This window comes from Ambystoma mexicanum, chromosome 6q, assembly GCF_040938575.1.
Source record: "Ambystoma mexicanum isolate Mex_15411 chromosome 6q, UKY_AmexF1_1, whole genome shotgun sequence".
Taxonomy (NCBI): Eukaryota; Metazoa; Chordata; class Amphibia; order Caudata; family Ambystomatidae; genus Ambystoma; species Ambystoma mexicanum.
In genome coordinates, this window is record NC_090937.1 from 1394598 (window position 1) to 1414294 (window position 19697).

General features: G+C 48.9%; 1 protein-coding gene across 1 annotated transcript in view; it reads right to left on the minus strand.

The window, feature by feature from the left end:
* Positions 1-19697, minus strand: part of NCBP1 (nuclear cap binding protein subunit 1) — a 1187216-nt gene that overhangs the window by 125385 nt on the left and 1042134 nt on the right. Inside the window, exon 22 of the mRNA XM_069630359.1 lies at positions 8475-8588. Coding sequence (XP_069486460.1) covers positions 8475-8588 — 114 coding nt within the window. The remainder of the gene's footprint in view (positions 1-8474; positions 8589-19697) is intronic.

Genomic DNA, 19697 nt, shown 5'->3' on the forward strand with positions numbered 1-19697 from the left:
GAAGTATCACTAACATCTGCTCCTTAAAGGCAGCCCATTCCTCCGGAGTCAAGGACTTTGTCGGGCATGCCACTTTCCTCGAGGCACCATTCGAGGAGGACGGGGAAGGCGACCGGTGACTGCGCTTCCTAGAGTGCCGGGACGAAGAAGAATGGCAAGAACCACTCCGGGACAGAGATCCTCGGGCCACCTCCCGGCGCAGAGAGTCACCCCTTGAGTCGCCGGTGGAGACCCCCATGGACGATTTAGATTTTCGGGAGGTACTAGGCTTAAATCCCCCACCTAGCTGGAGCTTCCCCTTCCGCAAGGCCTTGGCAGTCAGCGACTGGCATTTCGAACAGTTGTCTGTGTCGTGCGACTCACCCAAGCACCACAAACAAATGTGATGCAGGTCGGTGATCGACATTTTCGTCTTGAAGCCAGACCGCGGAGTCGGAGGGGTCAAAGAAAAAGAGCTCAACGATCAAACGATGCGCGCCGAGTTTTACGAAGCACCACGTTCACAGAAAAAAACGAACTAAGGCTACAGGTGCTGTGCGTCCTATTTATAACATCCGGTGACGTCGCCCTCGACGGAGGCCTTCGAGGGACATCGACCCAACGTCATCGACACAGGACGTCCTCTGCTAAAGATTTTTCCAAAATGCACAGCTGCGGACATTACATGTCAAAGATGTGGAATACGTTGAGGACACAATCCATTCGAAAGTGCGTTGGTCCAACTGTTCCTGTTTTGGAGGTGTGAAAGGTTGCAAATGAACTTGGGGAAAAAGGAACAGAGGTTGCGGGCCGGCTATTTATATTGACCTCAAGGTCACTGCTGACCCTAAAGCACAGTGCGGTCAAGAGGTGTCGAAGCAGATGTTGCACGGCGACCCCCGAAGGCAAAAAAGTTTATGACGAAAGCTGCTACTGTAAAATGATCGCCAAAGTGAGCAATTTGTGGGAGGACACAATCCATAAAGTATTCAGTAGGGAAGGGCAGCTCCTTCAGAGGCTGTACACCCTCTGAGCTATCCCTGGATCAGGAGTGAATACCACTTTTCGTGGAGGAAGAGGTATGCCTGTAAGAGTCATTCGATGAGCACAACCAATTCCTATGCTTGTCTGTCTGAACGAGAGAACGTCCCCTGAACAGGCTCCCCCACCACGATATTCTCCGAACCCGGGGATTTAGAAGTTGGTCTTCTCACAAATTATGCAGTAATAGGTGAAAAGCACTTGAGGACATTAGAGTGCCTTGATTGGGAGGAGCTACAATCCTCTGTGTTGTCCTTCCAAAGGCAGAAGAGGCACAACCTGTGGGGATCCCACATGGATATTTGCCTCCCGCAGGCCGAGCAGGACTCAAGCCCAGGTGTTTGAGGGATTAGGCATGACAGTAGAAATTTGCAAAAGGTAGATAACATTCCAAAAGCAGGAGTGTGTGAAAAAAAAGGAACTAGGTCATAGTGCGTGTCAATTCTATACACTAGGCGAGACATGTTCGGAGTCTGGCCGTGGAACAGCGCAAAGTCGCACTGCGCCACTGGTGGCTAAAAAAGTTTCCCCAAGTTAGCGGGCGCCTGGAGAGAAAAATTATAAGTTACTCACTGTAGTGACTAACTCACTCTTAGACCGTAGTCCTCTTTCTTCCTTACTGCATTTTATTTATTTGAATTTATATAGCGCACAGAGGCCCTTGGGCATTGTGGCACTGTTGCAGAATGTTTGCTTAGTACAGACATAGGTGGGGCGTCCCTCGCTAGGGACTGGAGACAGAACCTTTTTTCACCAGAAAAAATGGTCTTCCCCTTTAAGTTTTGATCTGCGTGGCCATGGGAGTATGCGCTCTCCTGACTCTGCCTACCGGCGCCACTCTACAGTCCCCTTTGACGCATAGACAATATTATGATTGCCGAATGACACCGATGTTACGGGGGAGGATGGTGGGACGTATGGAGGAAAGGGGACTATGAGTACGTTACTCTATGGACGATTACAACAGAATGCAGCCCTGGGGAGGAGAGTTGCCCCTCGGATAACACATCATCCAGTGAGCATGTTAGTGGATCAATCTTGGCCCAGTGACAGAACCTGGTCCACTTTCTCTAGTACTGACACCTGGTGGAGTCGCTTCTTGCCCCCTGTATGATAGCCAGGTTGTCCTGTGACAAGTGTAGATGCTTCAGGGTGACCTGCTCAGGAACCAAGCTGCCAGGGCTAACTTCTGAAAAGCGGGGTGAACCACTGAGACCCCCCCTGCTGGGAGAGTAAGTGGGCTGGACCCAGCGGGCGGTGTACTGGAGGCTGGTGCAACAGTGAGTGGAGATCCAAGAACCAAGGTCTCGCTGGCCACCATGGTGCTATCAGAAAAGTTGAAGGCCCTGCGACTCGATGACCTTGCAGATGACCCTGTGAATCAATGGAGTGCGAGCCAACTCTTAAGCATTCATGCCGTTCCATGGGATCTGCAAGGCATCCCCCCAGAGATCGCCTGCCTTGTCCCAGCCAGGAAGCAAATTGAGGGCACCTCCTGTTAATGGTGGCAAATAGGTCGACCTGGGTTTGGCCCACCTGTCGAAGATCCCCTTCAGGACCGCTTTTTTCAACTGCCACTCAGTTGTCTATCCCCAGCCTGCTCAGTCTGTCCATTTCCAGGTTTGACTTACCCAGCAGGTGGACTGCTGATAAGTAAATGCTGTTTGAAAGTGCCCAATCCCAAATGTTTATGGCAAGCCGGCAGAGTGGAGGGGACCTGGTACCTCCATGCTTGTTGATTTAATACATGCAAGTGGAGCTGTCTGTCTGGATGCAGACAGACTTGCTGTTGACAATGGGGAGGAATGCTTTGAGTGCAAGCCAGAGGGCCATCTCGAGCCAGTTGATGTGTTCCAGCTTTTCCTGTCGTGACCATACTCCAAGGAAAATGTGGTTGTCCAGTGTAGCCCCCATCCCTCTAGGGAAGAGTCTGTGGTAATGTTGACCTATGGGGAATGCTGCATGAACGGTCTGCCCACCAATAGGTTGGTCTCTGCACTCCACCACTGAGGTCTGGGTGTCGGTGCTGTGGTATGCAGACTAGAGCTGCTAGGAGACGCTTTCCCGATTCCAAGAGGCTGAGAAATGCAGCTGCAGCCTCCTCATTTTGAGTCTTGTGTGCTACACCACCAAGAGACAAGCCACAATTATTCTAAGCAAGTGCTGGAACCACCATGCTGGTCTGCTAATAAAATGTCTGGTGGCCTTCCCGATTGCTGTGATCTTGTATGCCGAAGGGGAAGATCCTCTCCACCCTTGTATACCAAATTAGCCCCAGGAATGTTAAGGACTGAGTGGGGAGTAACTGCGACTTCTTGAGGTTGATTGAGAAACCCAGATCGTATAGCATGTGCATAAGTGCTGAAACTGTGCGCTGTACAGCCTCTGGAGATTCCGCTTCGACTGGCCAGTCGTTGAGGTATGTATACAGACATAGGGTAGATATCTGCCTTCAGCTGGGGTCTCCCTCTGGAACAGCCTCCCTGCCACTCTGAAACTTGGAGAACCATATCCGGTTCCGGAAGCACCTCAAGACCTTCCTCTTTGCTTCTGCCTCCTCTCCCCTGCTGATCTGTTCTGCTCGGCATTGTGCACCTGATTACCCTCCGATTTCGGGCCCAGGTACTTGCCCGCACTGCCTCCTGGCAACCCTTGCACTTGGGTCTGTATCGCAAACCTTACAGTCGCCCCCCCCCCCCTTCTCCGCACTTACCAGACAACCCCCTGTCTGTTCATTAAACCTAGCACTTGCCACATGCTGGCTGCACTACCACTATTTTTTTTTTTAATCCTTTGCTCAGCACGGCCCCGACCCCCGCACTTTCCACCTCCCCTCTCCCCTGCACTTGCTCGTTCTCAATGTCACTGGGCCTCGTAAGATCGTTTTGTTCTCCCTTGTTCCCCTCCCCTGCCTCGTCGCGCTCTGAAACACTTGTGTATGAGCGCGATACAAATAAAATATATCATACAGGTGGTGGCCCTCCAGCCTGAGCAGGACTGTTACCGAGTTAATGAATCTTGTAAAGGCCCTCAGGGTCGAATTAAGGCCAAAAAGTAGGACTTTGTATTGAAAATGAAAGTCCATGATCCTGAACCTCAGGAAAGAACGATGGGGCTTCCAAATCAGGACGTGCAGGTAAGCATCCTTCCGATCCAGAGAGCACATCCAGTCTCCCCAGCACAGTCTCCGCAATGAGTGCTGGAGTAACCATCTTGAACTTTTGAAGGGGTAGGGAAAGGTTCAAGAAAGATGTCTAACTCCTCTCAGGCCAGCCTGGTTCTTTTGTCTGAATGGTGAATATCCGGGAATAGAAGCCCATGCCTCGCTGTGAAGCTGAAACCTCCTCCACCACCTGACTCACGATAAGCGAGCAGATTTCTGCCAAAAGAATTGCCTTCCCAATATATGGGGGAGGAAAGGAAATTGAGGAATCGGCAGACGGAAGCCTGTGGACACTACTGAGCGGATTGATGGGTCTGCAAACTTTTGCCGCCACCCTTAAGCCACGCTGTCCTCATCAGTGGTGATGCAGATAGCTCTACCCGCTGTGTCGATGAGCGCCACAGTAGACTCCATGATATCCTGGGCCTCTATTCTGGCCTCAGTCAACCCAGCCTTCAATCATGCATGACTATGTGTGGGCTGCTCTGGGAGGAAGTCCGCAATCTCCCTCCAAAGCTTTTGATTCACTGCAACCAACATGGCGTCTGCGTTGGCCTGGCGCAGGTGTGGCATTAGAGTAGATCTTTTTACCGTAAGACTCAAAAAGCTTTTCCTCATTCCGTAGGAGTGCTGAGGTGGGTGCCGATTAAGACTGCGGTTTGGAGTAAAGGGAGGTTGCAGCTATAACGGAGGAATGCAGTTGGGGGTGCACCAACAGTATGAACGAGTCCCCCTCCGCCTGTCTATCCATTGTCATTTATTGGTAGACAGCCCAGAGCACGGCTTTACCCATCCCTTCTTGTCCAGGGATTCTACATAATTTTGCAGAGGGATGCCAGTCCTTGAGGTAGGATGGATGGTCAGCACCTCAGCCAGGACCCCCGCCTCAGGTTGTTCAATTTGTGGCTACGGGTTGCCCAGGTATTCTGCCACACCCACCAGCCTCTCGTGGAAAGCCTTCGCTGACGAGGCAGTATCCCGATCCTTGTCCGTGTCGCCCATTGTGTCCTGCTGTCATGATGCCTACCCCCGGAGCACCAGGAAAGGCCCAGCACCCCCAGGAGCAGGCATCATGCCCTCGGGTAAAAGCTCAGCAGCCCCTAATAGGGGCTCTTTGGACTTTGTCCTGGCGCCTTTGGCGCCAGGCTCATGTTGGACATCAGTCCTGGTGCCAAGCTCATAAAAGAGGGTGTTTGGTGCACTTACCTGACGCAGACCATGCTGCATGAAGCCTCAAGCCAAATGAGGCTTAGGAGGGACTATTTTATCAAAGGAACTATTTTACTTGGGTGGGGACCGTGGAAGAATACTTACCTGGAACTTCTTCCAAGGCCATTTAAACCACGCCCGGACTGCCACACGTGCTTCGCGTTGCTCTGCATCTAGCAGCTGAAAGCTCACCGTGCCTGCTCCTGCATCTTGCCTCCAGCCACGCCCACCTCGATCTTGGGATACCTGAAAGGAAGGAAGGGGGGAAAAAAAAAAAAGGTGAAAACCAAGAACTTAATCTAATTTCCTACCTGTCTACGGAATTCATCACGCCAGCGATCCTGAAGATAGCCATTCTTTAAAAGCAACGCGCTACTTGTAGCAGCGCCGCGCATCACTCACCTGCCTCGAGGGCTCTTCACTATCCACCGCGACCTTCTGGGCATTCTGCCACATCCCTGCACCTGCAGGGGAGAAGAAGAGACAAAAGGTGAGCAAGAGGAACAAATGAGGAAAGCCTGATTTTCCGTCACAAGACTTACCTGGCCATATTTGACGGAACCACTCCTCATTTCGGGTCGGCGCCACTTCTTGGCCTGGTACCGCACCCCAGCCCCTAAGGGGGGAAAAAGAAAGACATTACTAGAGTGATTCAAAGACATTTAAAGGGATCATTTTATCACAAACTCACCTGAGTTGATCTCCGGCAATATCCCTCGAAGCATCACTTCCACTCTGCACCTGAAAATAAAGGTTAAGAAAAGCAAACAAAGAGAAGACTCTACTCTGGAACTTTTTAAACTGCATACTTAGGGCACTTCGCCTTCCGAAACCAGTGAAGTAACTGGTCAAATACGCGCCCATGCACCAGAAGCAGGATGGAGGGCTCATCCATTCAAACATTAAGGTGAGCCTTGATTGGGGATTTCGGAGTTGGTCAGAAAAGAGCAAAGGGGAGGTGGGAAGCAGTCACAATACTCTGCAGTCAGTTGATCCCCTTTCTCCACCTACAGAAAGATTTTTCTACGGGCCAGACAAGCCAGATTTGGGGTTCCAGTTCAGTCGGTGTTTCGAATCCTGCGCATCACGCTTGAAGAGGTCACAGCAATCCAGACCAGGTCAGCGCCTCCGTGGGAGCGCTGCACGGAGGCGCTGACCTGGTCTGGATTGCAGGTCTGGAGCCGTGCTGGGTTTGGGCAGCTGTGGCGTAACAGATCGGCAGTGCCGGGGGTTGCTGAGGGGGCTTTGCCAGAGGCGGAGCCACCGTGACTGGCGTTAGCACGGGAACCAAGGACTGAACCTGCACCGGGGTCTGGACCATGGTGGAGCCTGAGGTTGGACCTCAGGGAACGTGACCTTGACGAACCCCTCCGCCAAACCCCCGGAGGATGGTGCCCATCTGCTGTGATTTCATGAGGGTAAGGAACTTCTCAAAGAACCTATCCTCGCATGCAGGTGAAGGCTATGTGGCTGTTGTCTTCTTGCTGGTCTTTGTCGCACCAAGCTGGGGGCTGCGCACCAGCTCTGTGACCATCTGGTCCGGTATGATATGGACCAGGTAACTGGAGTCGTCAAGTCCCATCTAGATGTGCGGTCCCATGCCTGCTCTCCTGAAGGAGGTGGCTCCGGGTGAGCTGCCATCTTGTCTGGCTTGGCACCCATTTCGTCGTGTCCTGCGCCACGTGCCTGCTGTGTGCTGCCTGATGAGCTGGGCCCAGTCAACACCTGCATGCTTAGAAGAGAAGGTTTGGACCTTCCCTCCACCTCAGGTAGAGACCTGGAAGGCAGAGTGCTCTCGGCCATGTCACAGGTAGTGCAACTGCTGAGTATAGGCGCCTCCTTGGGCGAGAGCCCGATGTTAGAGCCAAGCCCATCGGAGAGGTCCCCAGTACCAGAGCCTTGCGGCCCCTCGGCCGCTAGCTCTAGGAGCCTTGTCCCCCTGGCTGGTTTTAGGGACCTGGAAGACCCCCCCCACTAGGGCGCTTTCCTGGGAAGGAGTCGCTCTTGCGGGGTGCAGAGGAAAACAGGGCACCTACCTTGGCCTGGTCTTCCTCCTCACGTATGTCTTGATGTCCTCTGCAGGTGATCTTTCGAACAGCTTCCTCCACCTTTGCCAAACGATTCTTCAGAGCTTGCAGGGTCAATGCGTCACACGCAGAACAGCCATCCCAGCCTTGGTAGGGGTCAAGGCACTGGAGGCGGAGGGCGTGGGGATCTGAAGTGGGGAAGGAGCATGTCGGACACCTGCTGAAGCTCGCCGCTGTCGACATGCACCAGGAAGGAGTGTGACACCAGAGGACAGATTATTATCCCCGACAATCCCTAAGAAAAAAGGAGGAAAGAGTCTTCCGGGGGAAGAGCATGTGGAATAACCAGGCTGGAGGCCTAACCCAGGAGCGCTGGTGAAAGTGGTCCGTTCCAGTCGATGTGGAAAAGAGGACTGCAGAGTGGCGCCGGTGGGCAGAATCAGGGGACGGCATGCTGCCAGGGCCCCGCGCTCATCTAAATTTAAAGGGGAAGACAATTTTTTCTGGTGAAAAAGGTTCTGATCCAGTCCCTAACGAGGGACGACACACAGTATGGAGGAAATGGCACGGGAAGTAGGAGTGTATCTAACATGAGCAATCAGTGGGAGGAAGGAATCCATTAGAAAACACCAGATAGGATGGGAAACATGTGCTGGCACACCAGCCATTTCGATCTCAAAAGAGAAGGAACAAATGTTTTTTATATGAATGCCTAGGTGTAAGCCGCTCTTCCATCTTTAAAGATTTGCCTTTTTGGTGAAGCCTCACATTGTTCCTCACTTGGGAAAAAGTCTAGTTTGCCAAGTAACAGTACAGAAAAAAACTACCAGGGCCCCTCCAGAGAGGTGCAGCAAGGACTTCATGCTTACAAAGTGACTTGCAGTGTTCAGTAGTGGAATATCAGCATTATGAGGACAAATATCCAAATAAAATGGAAGACATTTTCATAAACAGTTTCTTCAAAGGTGTTATAGCTTTGAAGTGCACATGCTGGAAAGTTATACCCCCAGGGAAACAAAAGGGCACAAATGCCAAAGATAAAGTAAATATTTTACCTGTAAGAAAATCTGCTGGAGCCTTTCTATACAGTTCTTATACCAAGGGGTTATTACGTCAATCCCTCCAGTTTCACATCTCACCAAATGCTCGGTCAGAATCATAATGAAGCGCTGGGGAGTAAAAACAGAATACTTTAACAGACAATCACATGAAGCAGGTCGTTTTAAAAAAAATATTATTTGGTTTTATTTTAACCTTACACAAGTGAGCAAGATAAAAACCTTTCGGGACAACAAACTTAAAATACACTCTGAACCGTAGAAGTACAAAAAAAATAAAAATAACCTAAACTCTAAAAATAAGTAATTAATGCAGCACACTATCATTCATCCAAATGAACCAAAACATCAGACAATTGACATAATGAAAGCATCCGTGAAATCTTTTCCCCCCCACATAAGACTAGACCAAAATAGTCCCTTAGAGACAGTGGAGTCCATACATGCCCCATATTTCAGGTATGTCTCTCTTGGATGCGAGTGCCTGGCAGTTGAGGACCCAATGTTTAAGTGTTTCAATGGAATCTGTCCCTAGGCAGAAGCGACATTCTGCCGCTTTACCACACAATACAGATTGTCCTCCCCAATGGGTGGTCCATTCCCTAGTGGGACGTTGATTTAACTTAAAGCGCATATACATAGAGTGCATTTTTGGGCAGGGGAAACGAGACCGGTACATTGAAAAATACTCCCTTTTCCTCAAGAATTTGGAGTATTACTTACAAGTTTGATAGGATGGAATAGAATCGAGAGTACATAGCCAATCGTACTTTAAGTTTTAGTTTAGTTCCCCCTACCCCGCCCAGACGATTAAGTAGTTCTACCTCATTCGACCCGATAGTATCAAGCAAATCCGCCATCTTGGCCACAAACGTACGAATAGAAAAGAATCTGTTGCTCCTTCATAAGTGTATTTAACTCAACATATAAAGAGTTTTGTACTGGTTTGAGGAATTAGAGTAACTGAGGAGCTGTCTCCATTGATATCTGGCTTTTAGCAATATAACATTCCACAATTCGGGGTTGACATTGCAAGAGACATCACCTCTTTCCAAAGGTGGGCCTGTAGCTTATTAAAAAAGGGAGAGGTACAGACAATGCAGAAGCACAGGTTCTATTTTCATTAAGAGTGCAGTGCTGGCAGGATAGAGAATCTGCACACATTGTAGAGAAGTCGTTTCATATGGGCAACAAAAAGAAGAATCTTGTGCCTCAGTGAAAGTTGCCACATGGTAAGAGAAGCCGAGTTAATAAGATTGTAACCAAGATATCTAACCGACGAGACCAACTCAATCGTTTGACCTCCCAATGACCAGGTCATTATTTTAGGCTGCCTTTGCTTGGAGAAAACGATCTTAGATTTTGAACCATTAGCCTAGAGATTATGTTTAACTGAAAATTGCATAAAGATGGACAATTTACTCTGTAGTCAAATTGGGGTACGGTCAAAAAAAAAAAAAAAAAAAAAAAAAAAAAAAAGATTGTCAGCAAAAGCAAGCCAATCAAGTTTTAAAGTACCTAATCTATCCGGATGTATAGTATATGTTTTGTGTAGGACTACCATTGAAAGACCCATCTGCATTACTTTTCCACAATTTAATACCTGAGGGGACAGAATTGGGGTTCAATCACTTGATAGGGCAGAGAACCTCAATGCAGTTGCATCCAAGCCCAAAGCCCCAAATGTATGGAAAGAAAAAGAAATCACTTACTGGTAATGTTCTTTATATTGATTCCCCTCCCACAGGCAGCCTTCATACTGAACGCTCCACCTTGAACTCTGCATACGACATGGCTGCCACATAAATAGAAAAACGAAACCGTGTGTTACCACACGGTAGCCCCACATGCACTCCAAATGGGATAATATCCCTGATAACACTCAAAGGTCCATTTGCCCTGCGACCCCAAGGGTGGGATATACATAGGAGTATGGATATAGACCTAATCAATTTATTTTAGCGATCAAGTATTTCACAAACAGTTAGTACATATAACTCTCAAGGGGAGAGTGAGTCTGATTCCGTAACAGAACTAAATAACTGGCAGTTTGGCCAGTATTGTAACTCAAATTACTTTCCAAAAGGAATATACACACAGGTTTTTATTAATAACACAAAAAACACAAAGTATAACAATATTTCAAAAAAGTCCAAAAAGCGTTTTCAAATAAATTGAAGATGACTAGTGTTTACAACATTCACACTAGAACATTTTTGAGAATTCATCAAAGCCCATAAGATCCATTTCAAACAGCACCATTGAGTTCAATCAAATGCCAACGCGTTTCGGATGACTACAGAATCCATCCTCAGGGCTATGGTGACTATTCGTTCCAATTCTTCAAAATATTTCACAATTCAAATCTCCAGAAAATAACAGCACAATCACTAAGAGTTTGGATGTTTTACCACAACTAAATCACTAATAATATAGTGAGCTCCACAAACCTTGTAGTCCATCAACAGTAGTTGTTGTCAGATAGAACCAGACTTTGCGGGACCACAGTGCACCCCTGGGTCCGGTAGCAGGTAGGTGTAGGACTCTAGGAAATCAGATACCCTATGGGGAGGGAAAGCAGGTGTGTATACATTAAAAAGGGGAAACTTCACTGTCAAGTAACATGAGGCTCCTAGGGCCTCACAGTCAATCTCATATGCAATTGGCATACCATTTAGGACTCAGAGCTACTCGAAGCTCAACATAAAACAACCCTTGAGGGCATACTGTGCAACTCAATCAAACCCAAAAAGGGGCTCCTAATTCAGAGGGTCAGCCCCCCCCCCCCAAGTGAGCAGTCAAGGCCGCATTACAGACTAAGGCATTGTGGCATAATACAAACATTAACGTTAGCGTGAAGAAACATAACTCAACACGAACGTTTAGCGTAAGGAAGCATGACTCGACATAACAGCGTTGGGCACCTATGCTTCTAAACAATACGAGCGTCCCATGACACTCGAACCTCAATAGGAGTTCCAAACTCATACCTGCTTCACAACAAAGGGAAGCATTCGTGCGAGCACTCACCTCGCTGTGTATCCGAGAAACCAGCCGTCCGACGCATAAGCGCGGGGCCGTCTGTATCTTATGTTTATAGGTTGCCATGGCGATATCGCGCATGCGCGCAAGTGTCACCGGCCGCCATCTTGGAGACCCTCTTGGCCTGACCCTCTGAATTAGGAGCCCCTTTTTGGGTTTGATTGAGTTGCACAGTATGCCCTCAAGGGTTGTTTTATGTTGAGCTCTGAGTAGCTCTGAGTCATAAATGGTGTGCCAATTGCATATGAGATTGACTGAGGCCCCAGGGGCCTCATGTTACTTGACAGTGAGGTTTCCCCTTTTTAATGTATACACATCTGCTTTCCCTCCCCATAGGGTATCTGATTTCCTAGAGTTCTACACCTACCTGCTACCGGACCCAGGGGTGCATTGTGGTCCCGCAAAGTCTGGTTCTACTATCTGACAACTACTGTTGATGGACTACGAGGTTTGTGGTCCTCCCTATATTATTAGTGATTTAGTTGTGGTAAAACATCCAAACTCTTAGTGATTGTGCTGTTATTTTCTAGAGATTTGAATGTGAAATATTTTTAAGAATTGGAACGAATAGTCACCATAGCCCTGAGGATGGATTCTGTAGTAATCGGAAACGCGTTGCATTTGATTGAACTCAATGGTGCTGTTTGAAATGGGTCTTATGGGCTTTGATGAATTCTCAAAAATGGTCTAGTGTGAATGTTGTAAACACTAGTCATCTGCAATTTATTTGAAAAGGCTTTTTGGACTTTTTTTTAAATATTGTTATACTTCTTTGTGTTTTTCGTGTTAATAAAAACCTGTGTATATTCCTTTTGGAAAGTAATTTGAGTTACAATACTGGCCAAACCGCCAGTTTAGTTCTGTTACAGAATCAGACTCACTCTCCCCTTGAGAGTTATATGTACTAACTGTGAAATACTTGATCGTTAAAATAAACTGATTAGGTCTATATCCATACTCCCCTGTATATCCCACCCTTGGGGTCGCTTGGCAAATAGACCTTTGAGTGTTATCAGGGATATCATCCCATTTGGAGTGCATGTGGAGCTACCGTGTAACACGGTTTCGTTTTTCTAGTGTCTAATCAGTCCCGAGTGGCCTCGTGGCATTCGCCCCTTTGGACCTGAAGTCTATTCATATTTTCATACTGGTTTCAATATTCCTTTATACATTAGTAACCAATTTATGACGTGTTAGTGCCTCCCACCCCTCATTTTTTCCTGCCACATAAATAGCCCACACAATGGCCCATTACCTTCTTGTACACTCAATCCCCTGCGCTGAGCAGCTTAGGAACACCTTGTGGGAACTGAACAGCAACGGCTAAAAACAGCAATCAAGATAAAATGGTATGCAAAGAGTAACAGAATAAATGGATCGTACATTTTGTTTCTCACCCCAGTTTTTATTTGCTTAGAGAACGTGTGGGCAGGTTGGGAGGGCTACAAGGCATCTGTGGGAGGAGGGAGTGTCAACTGAAATATTAAAGTAATTTTTCCTTCAATGGATTGCAACCTGTTGGTTAAGATTTTGGTTCTATGTTCTTTCATGGTCAGTCATTTTAATGACTGCCTTTTAAAAGAGTACACAATTATGAAAAAGGTCATCGAATATTTGGGGGTTCCTGCACAAAAACTCCCCCATCCCCCACCTATTTTTAACTATTTGCAACCCCCACCCCTTATCTACCCTTAAAGTCAGTCGTAAAAAAATTACTATGAAACAAAGTTGTACCAGATTTTCATATCAATGATAAAACTTCCTGACCTGCGTCAACCCCAGAACTTTTTACTAGACTGGTAGAATATTATTTTTCTCTATACTTCAGTGTGTGGGAATCTTTATCCACACAGAGCATTTTACTCTTTTTATGGGTGTCATTTGTAGGACTCCCTATAGTGTATTTTAAAAGTTATCCTATTGACCATTTTTTGGCAATAAGTGACCATTGTTACTGGGTTGCCCTATGCGTTTCCCTTTTAACTTTCTCTGGCTAACCTTGTGCGAACTACAGTTCCCAAGGGTAGAAAGGACCTTTGGATCCATTTTACATTTTATTAGGCGAGACCAGCAACCCCTACCTTATGTGGAGTGCTGGGGAGATACCGAGTATCCCCTTTCTCATTTTAAATGTAACTTCTGTTACAAGAACAAACTTACCTTTAATGGTTGGTGGCAGTGAACCTTTATTAATTCGGTCCATGCTTACCGCGGGCTGTTTGCACAGCCCCGGAAAAAGGCACCCATGGGTGCTCATTTTACCAAAATTACCCCGGTCTTCTTTTGCCATTTTAGCGTTTGAGCTTTCTTGTTCCTTCTGCAGACATCCAGGGTGGGAAACTCCTTTGCATTAACTTTATCTTCGGCAGGAATCTTGTGGCTTCCAGGCCCAGGCTCCAGAGTGTCTGAAGGCAGGAAGCAAGGAGAAGTCCAAAACTGTGCACCCTTTGTCTTCTAGCCTGTCTGTGAAAATCTAGTTCAAACTGGAAGGCTGGCTGTCCTGAAAGGACAGCCAACACCCCCCCCCCTCCCCCCCCCCCCGCATCCCCCCTCATCCCCCCTCCTCCCTCCCCCCCGCATCCCCCCGCATCCCCCCGCATCCCCCTCCCCCCCGCATCCCCCCGCATCCCCCCCCCCCCCCCCCCCCCCCGCATCCCCCCTCATCCCCCCTCCTCCCTCCCCCCCGCATCCCCCCGCATCCCCCTCCCCCCCGCATCCCCCCGCATCCCCCTCCCCCCTCCCCCCCCCCTCCCCCCTCCCCCCCCCCCCCCGCATCCCCCCTCCTCCCCCCCCTCCTCCCCCCTCCTCCCCCCCCCGCATCCCCCCCCCGCATCCCCCCCCCCACATCCCCCCCCCCACATCATCCCCCCCTCCTCCCCCTCCTCCCCCCTCCCCCCCACCCCCACATCCCCCCGCATCCCGTCCTCCTCCTCCCCCCCCCCACATCCCCCCCCTCATCCCCCCCTCCTCCTCCCCCCCCCCACATCCCCCCCCCTCATCCCCCCCCCCCCTCATCCCCCCCCCCTCCCCCTCATCCCCCCCCCTCCGCATCCCCCCCCCCCCCCCCCCCCCCAAGTCTGAATGTTTAAAGGCTGTTTGATTGGCTGGGTTCCTGAATAAAGTCTGAACTTGGAAGCTGAAGATGTAGTCGACCAATGGAACCGAAGAGTAAGACTATGAAACCGCAGCGGAGACAATTTCCAGCGACAGGAGAGCCTGCTTTAGCCCTTCCTTCCAATCGACCAAGAGGACTCCGAAAACGACGACTCCAACCCAGCGCTCGGCGAGACCCACTAGACTCAAGACAACCTGCTTTTTGAGCCATCCCATGCGTGCTGCAACCTTGGCGGGCTGCAACACACCAATACCCTGGGACCTCAACCCATTGTGCGGTGCAGTCTTCAGAATTCTGAATCTTGCTGAAACCTTATGGCCATCCTGCTGGATCGCCAGAGGCACAATTTAGAGCAGAAAAAGTCCCCTCACCAGAGTGCTGGACCTTGCAAATGATGAGAATCCGACCTGCGATATAGTCTTCTTCTGTGTTCATGAAAAGGTGCCAAATCCACAGAGCCGTACCCAGGCACGAGGAAACTCTTGCCTGGAGCCTTGGCCCCTGCTGCAAAAGTCCATCCAAAGTCCTGTCTTCCGTCCTCTTGACAAAGGAATCCATCAACAGATTTTGGCTGCAGATCCTGATGTCTTCCTGCTGCAACTCTTCTTCTGTGCTGACGTACTATGCTGGCTGGGGTATTTTACCTACCTTAAGCCTTTGAGATTTATGTATAGCTTTTGGAATGTTTTCTGTGATTGGGAGGCCAGTCATCCAGTTAACCCAGGCCCACTGCGGAATCCTCACAGGGTGCCTTCTCTAAAGACCCTGGACCCTCAACTAACTTTAAAGTGAAATACTTACTTGTTCTAACAGTCTTCCTCTGGAACTCTGACTTTGCCTGCAACTGAACCCTGTCTCACCCAGTCTACACCTGGCACCTAGACTACTAGGGTCCCTCTAGTGCCTCTGAATGAACTCATGCTATTGAATAAGGGAAGGACTGGATAAGAAAAGGGTTCTGCCTTGAAAAGAATAACACCTTTGGAAAAAGTTACTTACATTACCAGCCAACTTTGAGTGCAGTTACAAAAGTTCGTACTTAGCTTGAATGTGTGTTGCACTATTCTGAAAAGTATCTGTACGGTTAAGTTACTGACCTGTGAATTGGTTGTGCCTCTTCTCCAAAAGTAATGCTGCTGGTTTCACTTTACTATTCCTGTTAGGACAGATGTACGAGTGTCCCCAATTGAGTCTTGCTTTGCCTGACTTGCTGTTAGTGTAAAGAGTACTTGCTTATCTTAGACTGTTACACTGAGCTGACAAGCAACTAATAGTATATTACACCAAAAAGGTCTTACTCGCCTAGTATAACTTTTATCACAAAGGTAGTAGAGGTATATACTATTCCTTGAACCAGTGTTCCACTATTCAGAAAAAGTATATTTGCAAGTTGCTTGGCTTTGTGATTTCCTTGTTGAGTGTCACTGCATAACTGACAAGGTCTACTACCCTTGTATTACTGAAAGTAATACATGGTATTACCCCCCCTAGAAATACTGTAAGGTGTTCTAAATAAGGTCTGCGCTTTTATAATGGGTGTATATGCTTTATGATAGTACTTACTTAGCCAGAAATCTTTTGGTCGGTTTGAATATAAAATAAACCTTTTATTTTTACTGTACATCGTGTGTCAGTGTTTCTTTGGACCATATGTATGGGGAAATTACTCATCGTAATGATCTTTATATAGATTCTTCTCCTGCAGATTACTCATGATAGATATCCATCATCCAGCTCTGCTGTTTGGAAGCTTTGACAGGGGGCCTAGTGGACCTCGACTCGGCCGATCGTCTAGTCAGCACGCCTGGCTCTCGATCGTAGGCTCCAGAAGGGACATCAGGCGTCGCATACACAGCACGCCACCACGCCCCATGTTTCAGTTCCACCAATGATTCCCCCCCCCCCCCCCCCCACGATTGAACGCTGCAGAAGGAAAAACCACAGGAGGCGGCTAACCACCAGTTAAAACATTAACAAGGATACATCCCAACAGGGTGTACCCCTACAACGTTTGAAAAAAAAAAAAACTTCTTTTTTAGAATGAGACAGAAGCGGTCATCCCAGAACGACCACCAGATGCCTTCTTGTTTGGACAGAAGCAACAACCCACAAAACTTTGAGCAGGGATGGATCGGAGTGTTGATGAGGAATCTGTGGGAGAAGAATCCATAGAAAGATCAAGTAATTTCTCCTTCAAAGGATTGCTTTTCTCCTGCAGATTGCTCATCACGATAGACTCCCCAAGTAGTTGGATAACAGGAGGGCAGAAAGATTCAATAGAACCGTCAAGCTCCCTGTGCAACATCCAAGGCATAGTGCTTCGTGAAGGTGTGCAAGGATGACCAAGTGGCCGCCCCGGCCCATATCCTCAACAGGTCGAGTGGGCCCCGATACCCGCTGGAAGTTTCTTGCCTGCCGATTGGTAACGCACTGATATGCACAAAATCATCCAGCATAAAATAATCCAGCTTGACAGGGTTTGTTTAGTGATGGCAAAATCTTTTTGGGCCATGAACAACTGGTCCCATTTCCTAAACTCTGATGTGCAAACATAGAAGCTTAACGCTCTCTTGGGGTCAAGGCGGTGGAACCGCTCTTCCTCTTGAGGGATGCAGAGGAGGGTAAAAGACAGGTAAAATCAATAGACTAGGACAGATGAAATTCTGAAACCACCTTCGGAAGGAATCTGGGTCGGACTGAGACTTTCTCACGAAAGACCTTCAGAAAGTGAGTTTTACAGCACAAGGCTTGCAGTTCGCTAACCCTCCTGGCAGATGTAATCAAGACCAAAAAGGCTGCGTTAAGGGACAACAGCTGCAAAGAACATGAATGCATAGGTTCAAACTGAGCCACCATCAAATAGGTCAAAACCAGATTAAGGTTCCAATCTGGGATAACAAATGGGATTGGCGGAAACCTGTTGAGAAAGCCCTTCATGGACTGGGCCATGACCGGAATAGTAAAAAAGGAACCATGGTCTGGGGACCTCTTGAACACAGACAGGGTAGCAAAATAGCCTTTGACTGTGACAATCTGAAGGGTTGAAGAGGCCAATGACAGAATGAACTCCATCACTGTGGTAGTGGGGCAAGAGATTGAGTCAGTCACGCATTCCCTGCACCACGCCTCAAATCACCACCTGCACGTGGACAGAGATCCAATAGGTGGTCACCGTGTAGCCAGTATTATAATACCTCAAGTACCTCCTCCCAGAGGTCCCAGTCATCACCTTATCCTCTCAAGAGCCACGCATGTAGGTTGAGGGAATCCAGGCTGGGGTGGAGCACTCAACCCTCTGACTGGGTTAGGAGTTCCGGATGCTGAGGCAACCGGTGAAGCAGACAGATGGTCAGATCCAGGAGATTTGAGTACCATGTTCTCCTCGCCCAATCTAGGGCGATCAAGATCATGGCCGCTTGAAATCTCTTCAACCTCCCGAGAACCCAAGGGATGATGGGAATCGGGGGATGGGGGTGAGGCGTAATGGAGAGGGAAGATCCAAACTAGCATCCCCGGTGCACCATTCGCTGTGAATTCCCTTAGAGTAAAACTGTTCGTACTTCCTGTTGAACCACTGCTGAATTGCCTCCTTGCTGAGTGGGCGGGAGTGCACATCACACTGCTTGTTTAGGTAGTGCATTGTCACTGTGTTGTCCATCAACACAAGGACATGCTTCCCTCAGAGACGGGGCAAAAGCCTTCAAGGCTAACGGGATGGCACGCAACTCCAGCCTGTTGATATGTCACTTGGCTTCTGATGGAGACCAGAGGCCGCTCATCTGCAAATTCTCGCAGTGGCCTCCCCAACCCTTCAGGGACGCATCCGTGATCACCCAGGCCTGGGGCCAAGGAGGCCAGAAGGGTTCCCCTGCCAATAGATTGCTGTGTGTGTTCCACCAGACCAGATCGCAGACTACCTGGCTGGACACTGGAAGGTGATACGTGAGCGCTCCCAGATACTGAGACCATTGGTCCCTCAGTAGCCACTAGAGGGATCTCATATGCAGCCTGGCCTCTGGCACTATTAAAATACATGAGGCAATGAGACCTAAGAGGCAGAGGAAGGAAGCTGCTGGAAGGGTGGAATGGTTCTGAAACAAATGCACCATCTGGGCTATGCTGCTGACTCTCTTTGGGAGGAAAAGCCTTCTGTACTGGGTGTCTAGGACTGCTTCGATGACCTGGAGCCACTGAACTGGTGTCAAAAGGGACTTAGTTAAGTTGAGGGAGAAGCCCAGCCTGTGCAGTAGAAAGCAGGCGTCCTCTAGATCAGACAAAACCTGCCCAGCTGACTTCCCTCAGATCAGCCAGTAGTCCAGGTATGGAAATACGTGGACCCTGGATCTCCGGAGCTGAGCCACAACTACCACCATGAGCTTGATGAAGACCCTTGGCACGGGTGTCAACCCAAAGGGAAGCACTTTGAACCGATTGTGCTTGTCCCCTATGAGGAGCCTTAAGAACCTCCTGTGCTTTTGGTTTATCGGCACATGGAAATAAGCGTACTGTAGGTCTAGACACTAGCCAGTCTAGAAGTCAAAGAGCGTGGAGAATCTCGCTCAACATCACCATCCTGAATTTGTCCTTCCTCAGGAACTTGTTCAAGACCCTAAGGTCCAGGATGGGACAAGACCTCCTCCCCTTCTTGGGCACCAGAAAATACTGGGAATACCGACCCTCTCCGATTGGGAGGTACCTCTTCCACGGGCACACTTTGAGAACAGGGCTATCAGTTCTTCCTGGAGTTCCTTGGAGTGGTCGGCCCTGCCGAGGGCTTACCTCCTTCGACGACGAGCTGGACTCGCGTCGATGCCGGTGGTGCCGCTTCTTCCGCAAGGAAGACGAGGAATGGCTCCTGGAGTGGGAGCGTTTTAGTCTTCTTGCAATGTCGTTCCTTCTCTGTCGGGGTGGGCTCCTCAGTCTCAGCCTCTTTGCGCACGACGTGCTGGTCTGTGTTGTGACCAACACCTAGGCACCACAGACACGTATTGGGGGTCAGTTACGGGCATTTTGGCTTCGCAATCGAGGTATCGCTTGAAGCCAGAAACCCTGTGAGACGACAT